The following is a 15045-nucleotide window of genomic DNA, read 5'->3' as shown; positions in this document are numbered from 1 at the left end:
ACTCTGCCAGCACCAGCCTTCACACATCCACTCATTCTTATAGATAAACGTGTAGGATTACCCAGTGAGATATATAATTGGACAATATGTAAAGTGTTACCAGTCTGTGAATACATGTTTAGTAAAGATCAGTGATGTAATCAAAACTAACATTGCTTATTTTAAAAATAATAATTTGAAAATTTAGCTAAGGTAAAGCCTAAAATGTAAAGGAAGCCCCTGGAAGTCAGACTGAGTGTGCTTGTTTTCTTTGAGTCTCTGCACTGCTATGGCTGTCTGCACCGCCACGAGTGTCTGCACTGCTGTGGCTGTCTACACCGCCATGAGTGTCTGTCTGCACTGCTGTGTCTGTCTGCACTGCTGTGTCTGTCTGCACTGCTGTGTCTGTCTGCACGGCTGCGGCTGTCTGCACGGCTGCGGCTGTCTGCACGGCTGTGTCTGTCTGCACGGCTGTGGCTGTCTGCACGGCTGTGGCTGTCTGCACGGCTGCGGCTGTCTGCACGGCTGTGGCTGTCTGTACGGCTGTGGCTGTCTGCACGGCTGTGGCTGTCTGCACGGCTGCGGCTGTCTGCACTGCTGCGGCTGTCTGCACTGCTGCGGCTGTCTGCACTGCTGCGGCTGTCTGCACGGCTGCGGCTGTCTGCACGGCTGTGGCTGTCTGCACTGCTGCGGCTGTCTGCACGGCTGTGGCTGTCTGCACTGCTGTGGCTGTCTGCACTGCTGCGGCTGTCTGCACTGCTGTGGCTGTCTGCATTGCTGCAGCTGTCTGCACTGCTGTGTCTGTCTGCACGGCTGTGGCTGTCTGCACCGCTGCGGCTGTCTGCACGGCTGCGGCTGTCTGCACGGCTGCGGCTGTCTGCACGGCTGCGGCTGTCTGCACGGCTGCGGCTGTCTGCACGGCTGCGGCTGTCTGCACGGCTGCGGCTGTCTGCACGGCTGCGGCTGTCTGCACGGCTGTGTCTGTCTGCACGGCTGTGTCTGTCTGCACGGCTGTGGCTGTCTGCACTGCTGTGTCTGTCTGCACGGCTGCGGCTGTCTGCACGGCTGCGGCTATCTGCACGGCTGTGGCTGTCTGCACTGCTGTGGCTGGCTCAGACTGCCAGAGAAGTGAATGGTGGGAGAGATGTACACCCCATTCTTCAGGATTCAGGTTGTTTGTCATGTAGCCTGAGTGAATGAGGGGGCAATTCCTAAAGGAAGCCACTTGTAGAGGAGTTGTCTAAAATAAATGTAACATCGTTGAAAATGCTGAGCTATCCAGGGGTATAAATAATTAGGATGCAAATCCCTCTTTCTGCAGCCTGCTCTGCAATCCCAGTTTTCTGTGTTATAGTTCAGATTGGCAAATCTGCTCATGGATACTTTTTTATGTTTCTCCAAGGGTTTTTTTCTCCCACATAAGTTTGGGCTTATGTTATCCTATTGTGTAATTTTCTTCTCTCTCAGTGTAAGAATTTAACCTCATGCACAAGTCAGTAAGATGAGCTTCATTTGTGTATTTATTTTGAGATGAGGGTGTTTGTTGCCCAGGTTGTCTGAGGACTCCCCAGCTCAAGGCTGCTCCCGCTCTGTGCCCTGAGCGCTAGGCTGCGTGACTTACAAGCTTGTGTACATACTTGCTTTCTTACCTAAGAAGACACCGTCATCTCTGTACTGTTTTGATGATTGGACATCTTAGTTTTCAATTACAGTATCCTCTCAGAGGTACATTGATTTCTTCTCAGGTGTGAAATGAGTTTAAATGGTGTATAGGGTAAGGGTGAGTATTCCGTCTTCCAGGCTGAGGGAACAGTGTGTAGTGTGAACAGCACTGGAAGACAGTGGGCATCTGTCAGTCAGGAAGAAGGACCCTGCTTCTGAAGTGTGCTGCCTCCTGCGCTCTTGAAGCATATGTAAGAAGATCTCATTGGTAATGGCACATGGATACTAAATGACTTAGGTTAAAAGTTTTAAAAATGTGTGTCCTCAGATGGAGCTGATAAAATATTTATTCAAAGGTCATCAGGTAGCAGAAATAGGAACTATGATTGATATCCTGGCTGTTTTTTGTTTAGTCCATTTCTTGAGAATGGGAAGGTAGTCTCCCATAACCATCCAATTAAAACAAGTTGTGGTTAGTTCTTAAAATAACTACTGGAAAACTGCTAGGACATCTAGTAGGTCTAAGAAAGCCGTGTGGGGCAGCGGCTGGGGCTCAGCGGCACAGTGCCTACTTGGTTCCCTGAGGGTTTGGGTTCTGTTGCAGTATGCACAGAGCATAGGTGACTCAAGATGTAACTTGTGTTTTGCTACATAGCACTTTTGGTGTAGCATCTTATCCTTACAACGTTGTGATTGCAGCTGTGTTTCAGAGTTCCCAGTGTTGGGGTGCAGCCTGGGGCAGCATCAGTTGTTCCAGTGTTGGGGTGCAGCCTGGGGCAGCATGGTTGTTTTCTCTCTGCCGTTAAGAGCCTTGGGCTCACTGCTTGCTTCTTTTTGTATCCTTTAACCTTTTCAGAGTTTTCAGTATTAACATTATACTGACAGGAGATAAACTGTCCTTATTTTTATTTCCCATAGTAAAAGCCCCTTTGATTGCTAGTGGGGCTCTTTGGTTACATATACTTCATCATCTACAAATCAGAGTTGGTTAGGGCTCAACTATTAAAACAATTTGCTCTTTTTCTTCTTTGAAATTAGGATTTCGGTGATTTTATTTGATTGGTGTCCTTTCTCTGTATTTTATGCCCTTACTTACATACTCTTAATCAATTTTTCAAAATACACAGGACAATTCAGAATATTGTTACTAATTTGAATGGTGTTAGTGATGAAATGTAAGTTAGCCTGGGGGTGGCAGGTGGCTTGGCGTTAAGCCCACTTCTCCTCCTCTTGAAGACACGGACATTGTGTCAGAAGGCTCGACTGTCTCAGCTCCAGCTCAGGGCATCTGATGCCTCTGGCTTCTGTGTGTACTCATGTAATTGTGCACGTACCCACCTACATACATGTGCTTGCAGATGAATGTTAAAGCTAGCCTACTCATTTTACGATCTGTGCTACTGTGTTATTGTCACGTTTACATAAAGGATAACTTTTAACCATTTGTATCTGTGTTCTCACTTAGAATGAAAATCTGTTTCTCAAGAGTAAAGAGACCTTTAAAGAAATGAACTAACTTGTCTACTATCCCATTCTCCTAGGGCTGCTTTGGAAGAGGTAGAAGGAGATGTGGCTGAGCTGGAACTAAAACTCGACAAGGTAAGCTTTCCCTTTAAGTCTGCAGAACATTGACTCGTCCTTTCCGTGATGAGCGGTTAGCGCCCACCACAGTGGCTGGTTTATGTACCTGAGATCTCTGTGAGGAGAGGCGCTGTCATCCTGGCTTGCTGCATGAGGAAATGAAGGCTAGATATGTTGAGCAGCTTGCAGGTTCCAAGATGAGTTGTCAAAACTGGTGTCCGCGCCTCACTTCAGAACCTCTCAGAGCTTTATGTTGTTAGAAGTTTGTTCCTGTCTTCTAAATCCAAAAGATCTGAGTTTCTTTTCAGATACTTAATGGATTTCATATATCACCTGGATGGTCCTTGTTGTAAGTTTCAGTGTGGCTAGGTTCAGATGCAAATGCAATTAAAATTGTGCATTTCATTTTTAAGCTAATTCCAGAAATGCTTAAAGTACTTACACAGGCATCATTTGGGGGTCATTGGGCAGCATTTTATCAAAATTCTGGAAGTCTAGAGACTTTCTTTGCCAAAAGGGACTCAGAATGTGAGGAAACTAACATTATTTAAACTTGCCCTCTGACCCTTGCCTTTCTCTGTTCTCATTGCCTTCTGACCCTTGCCTTTCTCCATTCTCATTGCCCTCTGACCCTTGCCTTTCTCCGTTCTCATTGCCCTCTGACCCTTGCCTTTCTCCATTCTCATTGCCCTCTGACCCTTGCCTTTCTCTGTTCTCAAAGAGCCACAGTCATTTTCTGTGTCTCTGGGTTAAGCTCTTCAATCCTTATAAAATAAATGTAGCTGTTCAAGTTGTTAAGCTATTGTCTTTTTGCCTTGGAGTTTTGGGGTACCAGAGAGTAGAACACGAGGGACACAGGGGGTGGGGATCATTATCGGTGGCAGCAGGAAGGACTTAGGGGGTGTTGCCTTCAGCTCACAGGTTCCCTTACATTGTGCAGGACAAGTTCTGCTTATGGTATCATGGTTAGTCGCACCAGTGACCAACTGAACCTGCTTGATGACTTAGTTCATGTTTAGTTTGCATGCATTGTATACTGCCAGCAGTGGTGTTCTGTCATGTGACTCATGCTCTCTGAGTGCTGGTGTTCATGGTCGGGTTATCCATTCTGCGAGGCGTTCTGCTGTTTGCCACACCACAGTGTCTCACCGTTACCACCTAGATCTGACCCTTATGTCTACCACGTCTGTTCTCAGGTACACTTGGCTTGTGTTGCCTGTCTGTGTAGCAGATTCCTTTGAATCTCAGCTCAACTTCCACCAAACTTCTGGCTTTTTTCTTTCTTTCTTGGTTTGCATCATTTCTTGAATGCACATTCTTTTAAACTACTACAATATTATAATTTTTATTTTTGTAGCAGAGCCTTGAGTTTGAGAGCACAGAGCCTGGAGCTGCCTAAGGTTTTGCAGGAGTCTATTATGTAACTAAGTTATATAGTTTGGGGCAGATTCCTCCACTTTTCTGGGCCTTGGTTCCTTACTTTTCAAACCAGGGAAAATTAGGGCATTTGTCTCCCTAACAGAGGTGTTAAAAGAATGACACAAGGTGTTTCATCATTTGTAAAGGTCTTAGTGCATGGTCTTTGAGGTAAAGTGTGTGTTGGAAGGCTTTGTCACACATGTGACACAGTCTTTCATTGCTGTGCACCCTTTTGTGTTTCTTTAGTTCAGGGGTATAGATAAGTGACTTCCTCTATACCTCACAGCTGTAGGGTTTAGTCTGTGTGGATGTTTTCATGTTCTTTTAGGTGGGCCTGGGTGTGAAACCTTTTGTACACATTTCACAAACAAATGGCCTGTCCACTGTGTGCAATTTTACATACTTCTCAGTCTGTACTATCAGAAAGCATCTTACCGTGTGCCTGGCAGCCAGTTCGCTCCCTCCCACTGGTGACCCTAAAGCAGACATTCACGCAGAGGCTGCCACGGCATCTGCTGTCCAGCCTGGAGTCTGCACACATTCACGCAGAGGCTGCCACGGCATCTACTGTCCAGCCTGGAGTCTGCCTGGTTTCCCCTCACTCATTTCATATTAAATGTTAAAGGACTTGAGGCATCTGGGACCCCCAGATCTTTGAATCCAAAGATCTGCATGGATTCTCCTCACTCCTTAGCTCTTTCAAAATTTCTTTTGAACCCCAAGCATAGTTGTTGGAGACTTGATGTCCCGACTTGTAGCGGGAGAGTTTCTTCTACTGTGTCAGTGGGGAGACTGTCGTAATCCCCGTTTCTTGTCTTCTGTCATCCCGATCGTCTCCAGTGGGCAGTTTAATCTGATCCCACACTTTGACCATTATTTTTAACCTGACATCACGCTTCTGAGAACAGAGTTCATCTGAGAACTGGGTACCAAGCATCTGACCCAATGACATCATCCACGCCCTCCTTCATGGAAGTCTGTATCACCCACACGTAGTTCAGGACCTTGTCAGGTTGTCAGGACGAAGGCAATCTACAGCTGACTGAAGAACTGTCTACCTCTTAGTGGTCATCATTGGTAGATTGCGTGCTTTTAGACATACTGGTGAGAAACTCCGTGAACAATTCAGGCCATTTTCTTAATGCCGTAAATACCAGGATCTGGATCAGAATAACCGTGATCCAGGGCAGGCCGGATGTGCAGCCTGGCACAGCCACAGGCATCAGCCTCACGCAGGCCAGGCCAGGGATGGGCTGGGGGCAAGGTGGGTGGCAGCATTTTGGATTTATTTATTTATTTATTTATTTACTTATTTATTTATAGTTTGGGCGGGACAAGATGGGGGACATTGTAGATGCCACTGATGGTAGCAGCCGCCCTGCATGAGCACAGGATATCTAGTTAGCCACAAATAACGTTACCACTGTCATCCTCTGTGGATCATTTTAAAATTTATTTCATTATACTTTTAGGGGAGATCCTTTTTTTTTTCATTGAGATAAAATTCACCTAACATAAAGAATGTATTTTAAAATGGTTTTTAGTGTAGTCACGATGTTGGACGTCATTACCTTGGTCTAATTCCAGGACATTTCCCTCTTCCCCAAAAAGGAGCCTGCTGCTGCTTCTAGGTTCCCTCTGTCCTGTGTATCCTGAGCTTGTTTCTGTCCCTGTGGGTTGTCTCGTCTGAATAGTTTTAATCAATGGGATCATGTATCAGTCAGTCACATAACATTGGCTGCTTTCACTTAAGACAAGTAAAACAAAGTAAGCATGCTTATACTTTTTAATTATTGAGACAAGAGTCTCATTTTGTTGTCTAGGCTAGTTTTCAACCCCCCCCCCCCCCCCATGCTAGTGATTCTCCTGCCTCAGGCTCTTAGAACTATGCTGCAGGCACCACTATGCCCAGTAGGGTCCCCTTGTGTGAATCTTAATGATGTAATCTGCACCATGAAGGTACAGTGTGTTTGGTATAGCTTCAGTGTCCTGAGATGCCGGGTGCCTTTCCCTCCTCTGCATTCTAAGACTGACATGGTGCTCTGATTGGTTGGAATGGTTTTACCTCTCTTTCCTAGTCTAGAAGCAACCTGCTCTTTTGCAGTAATGTATCTTTTTCTGTGCAAACCCTCAGCTGCCTCTCTCCTTTCCCTTATCTGCCACCTCTGCTTCCTATAAAGCAAAACAGAAACAAGGATCAGTGAGAAAGCTCGCCCGCGGGACAAGGATCAGTGAGATATCAGTGAGAAAGCTCGCCCGTGGGTCAAGGATCAGTGAGAAAGCTCGCCCGAGGGACAAGGATCAGTGAGAAAGCTCGCCTGCGGGACAAGGATCAGTGAGAAAGCTCGCCCGAGGGACAAGGATCAGTGAGATATCAGTGAGAAAGCTCGCCCTCGGGACAAGACTCAGTGAGATATCAGTGAGAAAGCTCGCCCGAGGGTCAAGGATCAGTGAGAAAGCTCGCCTGAGGGACAAGGATCAGTGAGAAAGCTCGCCTGCGGGACAAGGATCAGTGAGAAAGCTCCCCCGAGGGACAAGGATCAGTGAGATATCAGTGAGAAAGCTCACCCGAGGGACAAGGATCAGTGAGATTTCAGTGAGAAAGCTCACCCGAAGGACAAGGATCAGTGAGCAAGCTCGCCCACGGGACAAGGATCAGTGAGAAAGCTCGCCCGCAGGACAAGTATCAGTGAGATATCAGTGAGAAAGTTCGCCCACGGGACAAGGATAGTGAGAAAGCTGGCCCGCAGGACAAGTATCAGTGAGAAAGCTCGCCCATGGGAGGCAGACCCTCTGCTGCGCAGTGCCATGCACCTGCAGTTGCTTTGCTGAGGTAGTTTTTGTGGTCTCTCTGGATAGAAGCTTCTTGTGGGTTCATACCATATCATTGTTACATATTACACAGATAAGGAAAAGAAGGTTTGTTAAATTGAGGTCACCTAGACCCTCGTAGGTGGCCTTAGGATTTGAATCCGAATAGATCTACCTGAAAATCCTGTGTTAATCATATTGTACTATGTATTAGCCTCTCATTTAAATTTAATTATGTTTGATATTTAATTTGTTGAGTAACATTACCTACCTGGAACAAAATTCGAAGGCAAAGAGGTGTACCCATGAGAGTTGCTCACTATCTGTTCCTTTGCTAGAGAAGCACTCTGACCTAGGTTTTATGCGTTCTTGCAGCCATTTTCTAAGCATGCAAAAGGATTTCCATTTCAATAAAAACATTAGTACTTTTAGAAGCCTGATTTTTCCCTATGTTTTGGATGCTATTGTTACCCGTGGTTGAGCTGTCTTTATTTTTGGTGCTAGGGATTGGATTTGAGCCTCTGGCATGCGAAGCAGCCTCTACAAGCAAGCTGCAGCCTAGCTCTGTGTATCTGACCACAGTGTTTGTGCACACCACACAGGTATCACATGGTCTGTGTATCTGATCACAGTGCTGTGCACACCACACAGGTATCACATGGTCTGTGTATCTGACCACAGTGCTGTGCACACTACACAGGTATCACATGGTCTGTGTATCTGACCACAGTGCTGTGCACACCACACAGGTATCACATGACTGAGCCACAGTGAAGGCATAAATGAGGGAGAAGGAGCCAGAGAGACTGGTGCAGGCTCAGTTCCGAGGCTTTACACAATGCCCAAAACAGGCATTGGGGAAGAAATCCTTTTTTTTCTAGTGGTCCCTAGCAGAGGTTGTTTAATCATCTCAGACATCTGTCTGATGGCGGCGTTGGTGGCAGCACAAGTAAGCTATGATTTCGGTGTATGCAGCTTTGCCCCAGGCTCCCACAGTCCCATCTAGTCACATTGTCACCACACTGCCGCCCCCTTACCCCTTCCTTTCTTTTACCACGTAGTTTTGTGTGTGTGTGCCAGGAACTGAACTCTGGGCTTCTCATGTGGGCAAGTGCTCTACTGCTGAGCTCCGTCCTGGCTCCTCTTCTAGGTGATGTAATAAACACTTATGAGCTTAAATCATGGATTTGAATTTGACTTGATGTTGTCAGATCACCTCTGGGTTCTAAAACGTTGGCTTTTTGGTATAATTTTTCCTGTGCATTTACTATGTAAAGCAAAGGAAAAATTCTCTCAACAATTTCTAGTTTTTGATGAACTGTAATTTGTATTGAATAGGCTATCTCATGTTACAATGGCAAACCGTTCTTCAGTGAAGGCACTACATGATCACTCCCTTCTCATCCCTTCTTTTTTTCTTTTTCAGCTTGTGAAACTGTGTATCGCGATGATTGACACTGGCAAAGCCTTTTGTGTTGCAAATAAACAGTTCATGAATGGGATCCGAGACCTGGCCCAGTATTCTAGCAATGATGCTGTGGTTGAGGTTGGTATCACTAAAATTATGGGTACAGTGATGGGCGCAACAGAACAGCATGTGATTGTGTGCTAACTTAACCTTATTGACGGTTACAGCAAATGGAAAAGCCCAGCAGAAGAGCTGCCATTCCTTGGAGCCATGTTCTGTAGTTCCCGTTGTTTTCTCTTGATTTGATTTTTTTGTTTGTTTGTTTGCTTGCTTGTTTGTTTTGGAGACTGTGCTTCTCCGTGTAGCCTTGGCTATTCTGGAACTTGATCTGCAGACTGTCCTGGCCTTGGATTTGGTTTTTTGAGGCAGGGTTTCTCTGTGTAGCTCTGGCTGTCCTGGAACTCACTCTGTAGACCAGGCTGGCCTCGAACTCAGAAATCTGCCTGCCTCTGCCTCCCGAGTGCTGGGATTAAAGGCGTGTGCCACCATGCCTGGCTGGATCCCTTTCAATATTCTGTAGTGTTACTGATTTTTTTTTCCATGATGAAAACTATATAGTGAAGTAGCAGGTATGTTTTGATAATTATTTGACCCATTTGCTCGCAGGGCACACTACTGATGCTTTCAAACCTTTAGGGTAATGCACACTGTGGATGGGTCAGGGCTAAGTCTTTGGTTTTCCAGGCCTCTGCCTGTTGTCACATGTAGACTTGTAGTAGGCATGGCCGCTGCAGGGCATGTCCAGTGAGCCCGTGAGATTGTCCTTGCAAGTAAATGTTTCTGTTTACAGGACAGTTTGATTCCTCTGTCAGAAATGTGACCATAACATTTTTGTGACGGATTTTAGTAGCTGGTAAATGATTTGCTTTTCCTTTGGTTTCTTTCTCACAGACAAGTTTGACCAAGTTTTCTGACAGTCTTCAGGAAATGATCAATTTCCACACAGTAAGTATGTGTGAGTAGGGTGCTGGGCCTGGTGGCAACTCAAGCGCCAGTCTTAGGAGCTGACTCACTTGAGGACCTGATTGGTTTGATATTCGGTGGATATAAAATACTCCATATGTGTGGATGGTGGGGAAGGAAAGTGAGTTTGCTTTATTTCCAATTCTAGTATAATAAACCTTTCTCCACGGAGTTTCATTATCACTGCTTGTTTGAGCTGTGGGTAGAGGGTTATTTACTGGACCGTTTATTCATTTTATGCATAGTTTACCAATGGCTACACCACTATAAAATGATACTCTATCCCCCATAATAAGCTTAATATCATAAAATAATACCCATTAAAGTTATTTTCCCACTTTGAGTCTGTGTCATTTTTGAGGGATGGGGAGAGAGTTGGGCTGGTTATATGCAGCTGAAGTTATAGATCAGTATTTATTGTAGTTGTGGCTAGCTTTTTCAAAAACTGGCACGGACAGTCTTCTGTCTTAAAAATAGATATATTTGGAAAGGGGGAAAATAGATGTATTTATTTGTATGTGTATTTTGTGTATGAGTGTTTTGCCTCCATGTATGTGCATGCCTGGTACTTAGAAAGGTCAGAAGAAGGCATCAGACTTCCCTAGAACTGGAGTTACAGATGGTTGTAAATCACTGTGTGGGTGTTGGGAATCAAGCCTGGGTCCTCTGGAGAGGCAGCCAGTGCTCTTAACCACCAAGCCATTTCTCTAGGCCCTGAAAACATTGTCATATCATAGTCTGATTTCATAGTGTAATTTCTGCAGTCCTAAGAGTTATTTCGGCCTTAGCTTGTAGTAGGAATCACGTAAGCGGTTGCTTGCTCTGGCGTGTCCAGTCTCCGGAAGGAGGGTGCTTCTTATCTTATGTTGCAGAAGCTTAGCGTATATGTGTCTATTTACATATATGTCTTTTTGATAGGAAATAATCACTTGGATTTAAGTATGATGAGCCATTATTACCATTGACCTATTTAATAGCTTTTTGTTAGGTTGAGGGAGATAACCTTGAACGACTGTATTTGCCTTTTGGGTGTAATCAACAAGAAGTTGTTCAGTGTGCAGAGTCAGTGGTGAGATAGATCTGCTTAGCAGTGAGACACACGAATGCATGCTGTAAGGTTTACAGGTTGGCAATAGTTTTTGTGTGGCTGTGCATACTGTGTATTATAATTTAAATAAATTATATTTATATATAAAATTAATTAGTGAATAAAACAAAGTATTAGCTCACTTTAGTGTTACATGTATAACTAGAAAGTAGATTTTTCAGGAAAGATTTTGAGTCTCTAGAACTATACTTTCTGAAAATATTATATGTGGATTTAGTTCCATTTGCATACATACATTTTTCAATAACTAAAAATAAAGAATGAAATTTTGTCAGGAGAGGCTTTGATTAGCCATCACCACAAGCCAGTTAAAAATGCCAAGAAGCAACAGCTGGCCTGAAGATGAGTTTACCGTACAGAATCCCCCGGCACAGCTTAATCATGCTGAAGAGTACGTCCGCTTGCACACTTCACTGTTAGGGAGAATTCGAGAAATAATGACAAGCAGTAGTCCTGAGTTAGGACCAAGAGCCTTGATAGTTTTCGATAATTCAGAATGGAGACAAAAAGGGATGAGGTCTGTAGCTTTGGCAAAAGAAGAACTGCTCTTTTAACTTCGAAAGTTAGCAGAGGAGGTCATCTCATAGCTTCTAAATAGAGCTCAGCAGCTGGTAACCGCAGTTGTATCATGTGGTTTACAGCTTTTTTTTTTTTTTTGGACAGGGCTTCTCTGTATAGCTCTGGCAATATTGGAACTCACTCTGTAGACCAGGCTGGTCTTGAACTCAGAAATCTGCCTGCCTCTGCCTCCCACCAGTGCTAGGATTAAAGGCATGCGCCACCACTGCCTGGCTAGCTTTTAAAATTTTTATAGAACATAACCGTCAGCATCTTGTGTGTGGCTGACAGTATCTTCCAGTATCTGACATCCCCTCCAGTACTTGGCAACTTCGAATGCACACTCGTGTTTATTGGGCAGGATGTGAGATGGCCAGCTTGCCTCTGCTCCTGGTCTGGCTGGGTACTGGGTGACTAGAGGGTCAACTTGTCTGGTGCTAAGACCGGCTGGAGTTGGCTGGGTGTCTAGCACCTCTTCTTTCTTAAGACCACAATCTAGAAGTTGAGTTGCTTCCCCTTTGGGCTACAATCTTTTGATCGAACAGCAAGATTCACAGTCAGGTCAAATTCAAGATAAGAAGATTAAGTCTAAATCTGGGTTGTACAGTGACATGCTTCTGCAGATGTGGGAGAATTCTTGGCTGTCAGTACACAGCTGACCACAGTTTTAAACTCTAATATATGGTGTTTAGTTGTATGTATGTTGGGAAACTTGCTGTAGTAAATTGTCCTACATTTATTTATGACACCCATAACAGAACTCTTACCTTCAGTCACTTTAAAGTACCCTAGGTGATTCTGAGAATGACTAGTGAAATTTGAGATCCTGATTCTTTTCTTTAATTAATTTTTTTATACTTTAAATTGGAAATATTTTTTTTCCCATACAGTATATTCTGATCATGGCTCCTGCCCCTCATCTCTTCCCAGATCCCCACCTCTCCACTTTCCAAAAAACAAAAAGGCAAAGACAAACAACAAAACAGTATGTAAATTAAAGAAATATAGAAGCGCGCGCACACACACACACATACACACACACACACACACACACACACGTGCGCGCGCGCACGCTTAGAAACCACAAAATAAACGAGCAAAAAAAACCACTGAGATAAAAAATGTGCAAGATTGAAAAATCTACAGAAATAACAATGAGTTTGTTTTGTGCTGGCCCTTAACTGCTGGGCATGGGGCTTGCACAATTAAGGTTTGTATACTTGGTGAGACTCCATTGGAGAAAATGAATTTTTTCTTTGTAAGTGGTTGTCAGTTGGAGGTAGCTTCTTGGTTAGCGAGAGGAGCTTGTGTCTACTTCCCCCTCTTATTTAGCACTGGAATCCCATCTGGCTTGGACCTGTGCAGGCCCTGTGTGTGCTGCCAACAGTCTCTGAGTTCATATGTACATCAGAGATTCTGCTTTGTAAATAGTGGTCCCTGGCCCAGTAGCATCAGCATCACCAGCATCACCAGCATCACCAGCATCACCAGCATCACTAGCATCACCAGCATCACCAGCATCACCAGCATCACCAGCATCACTAGCATCACCAGCATCACCAGCATCACCAGCATCACCAGCATCACCAGCATCACCAGCATCACCAGCATCACCTGTGAACTGTTGGACCTGTAAGGCCTCATCCCCAGTTCCAGATCTATGTTATCAGAGAGGCCAGCAGCCAGTTTGAAAGTCACTCTTAGAGTCCACTATGGCTCGCAGGCCAAATTTAGTCCCTTGCTTTTATTTTTTATTTATTTTACTCATTTCTTTGAGTATTATATTCCTGACAAGGTTGCATGATTGTGATGGTCAGAGCATATTAAATGAGTAAACCACTCCTTACTGTATAGCCTTTACAGAGGAACTGTGCTGACTTCTGCTATTACGGACCGCTCAATTGTCTGCCTCTTTCTGGAGCTGTGAAACCCACCAGAGGCGACTTTCTGAGTGAGTGGACATGAGTCAATGATTAGGCTGCTGCTGGCAGATTCCTCTCAGTGCAGTCAGATATGGGGCAGATTTGCAAACCGACCTAATTAAGGTCAGAATCTTTGGTAGGAAGGATGGGGAATCCAGAAATGTGTGGCTTGTCTTTCAGTCTTTGCTTTTTTTTTTTTCCCTGTCAATCACCTCAGGCCATCCTTATCTGCAGTTTAATGTAACTGTAGAAACAAGCTACTTGAAGACTTTAGTAAATGTGGATTTTGATCCTCTCTCCTGACCCACTTTCCCTTCCTCCCGGCCTCTCTCCTCCTCCCTTCTTCACTCCCTTGCCTTTCCTTTTTCCTTTTTCCTTTTTCCTCTTTCCTCCTTCCTTTCCCCTCTAATCTCCCTTTCCCTTCCCTCTTTTCCCGACAGGGTCTCAGATAGTCCAGGCTGGCTCAGCTCACTACATTCCCAGGCTGCCTTGCGTTTGTGATCTTCTGCTTCTGCTTCCTGTTCACAGCCGGGCTCACAGGTGTGCTGCTATCTGCTGTGACTGCATTTCTAGTGAGTTTGAGATGTCAGGCAGATCAGGCTGGCCTAGAACTCCTGGCCTTTCTGTCTCAGCCTTTCAGATGCTGGAATTTCTGGTGTGTGCCATCATGCTTAGCCCTCTGCTAACAATTTGATTTTAATACCTAACCCAGTAGAAAACCATTGCCTGAAGAGGTACAAAAAGGTCTGTGGACAGATTAGCATGGGCAGAGATGGAGAACAAATAAACACCTGTTGGTTGGTTGAGACTTGTATTAGTGAATCTTCATGGGCAGTTGATTGGATTCTGAGTCAAATCTGTCGGAGAGTCTGACCAAGGAAGGAATCGCACTTGAATGTAGGTGCGACTCTCCCAGGGACAGAATAAAGAGGCAAATGCAAACTGAGTACCAGCATCCATCCTCTGCTTTATAATAACAAATGTGTCTCACACCCCTGCCACGTGTGAGAGCCACTCTCTTTGCTGTGGCTTGCCTCCCGCTGTGGCAGAATATAAACCCTTCCTTCCTAGGTCACCTTAGTCAGAGTGATGAGAAAACCTAAGACAGAAAACTGGTTCTAAGAAGCCGGACTGATGCTGTGATAAATCTGGTCACATGCTTGGTAGGTTTAGAACTGGTTTGCAGGAGGGTGTAGGAGCACTTGGGCCCTTCAGAGTACTGCTAGGATTGTGGGCATTGTAGACTGCTCACAAGATTGCAGAGAATTACAAGTTTCAACAGGTAAACCAACGTTTATTTGTTCCACTTTTTCCACATCTTCTGCCCATGCTAATTTGTATATAGACTCCCCCACCCCCTCTTCAGGAGTCTTGGGAATTGAGCTAGAACCCATTCATGTTGCATCCTGGAAAGCAGTCTATCCTCTGTCTGTGCCCTGAGAAGTGAGACTAAGCTAAAGAGCAGGGCACTAACCAGATTGGAGGCAGACATTTCAGGGCAGCACAACATTTAGGCTGCGTCATGGTTACGGCTTATTGCTCTGCTCTAATGTATAGTGAGAAGCCACAGGTAG

The 15045-nt window shown here is 44.9% G+C and overlaps 1 protein-coding gene and 1 pseudogene across 10 annotated transcripts in view; one reads left to right on the top strand and one right to left on the bottom strand.

Moving 5' to 3' along the window:
• Positions 1 to 15045, top strand: part of Acap2 (ArfGAP with coiled-coil, ankyrin repeat and PH domains 2) — a 108874-nt gene that overhangs the window by 37715 nt on the left and 56114 nt on the right. For all 10 annotated transcript variants that reach the window (XR_384613.4, XR_384614.4, XM_006522743.4 and 7 more), the window contains exons 2-4: positions 3183 to 3240; positions 8879 to 8998; positions 9812 to 9865. Coding sequence is in view for 8 of the 10 variants with exons in the window: in XM_006522743.4 (XP_006522806.1) it covers positions 3183 to 3240; positions 8879 to 8998; positions 9812 to 9865 (232 nt within the window). In the remaining 2 variants the exon portion in view is untranslated. The remainder of the gene's footprint in view (positions 1 to 3182; positions 3241 to 8878; positions 8999 to 9811; positions 9866 to 15045) is intronic.
• Gm18237 (predicted gene, 18237) lies at positions 4789 to 5702 on the bottom strand (annotated as a pseudogene).

Source organism: Mus musculus, chromosome 16 (assembly GCF_000001635.26).
Source record: "Mus musculus strain C57BL/6J chromosome 16, GRCm38.p6 C57BL/6J".
Classification (NCBI taxonomy): domain Eukaryota; kingdom Metazoa; phylum Chordata; class Mammalia; order Rodentia; family Muridae; genus Mus; species Mus musculus.
The sequence above is the reverse complement of the archived record's forward strand: the minus strand, read 5'-3'. Positions and strand labels throughout refer to the sequence as shown.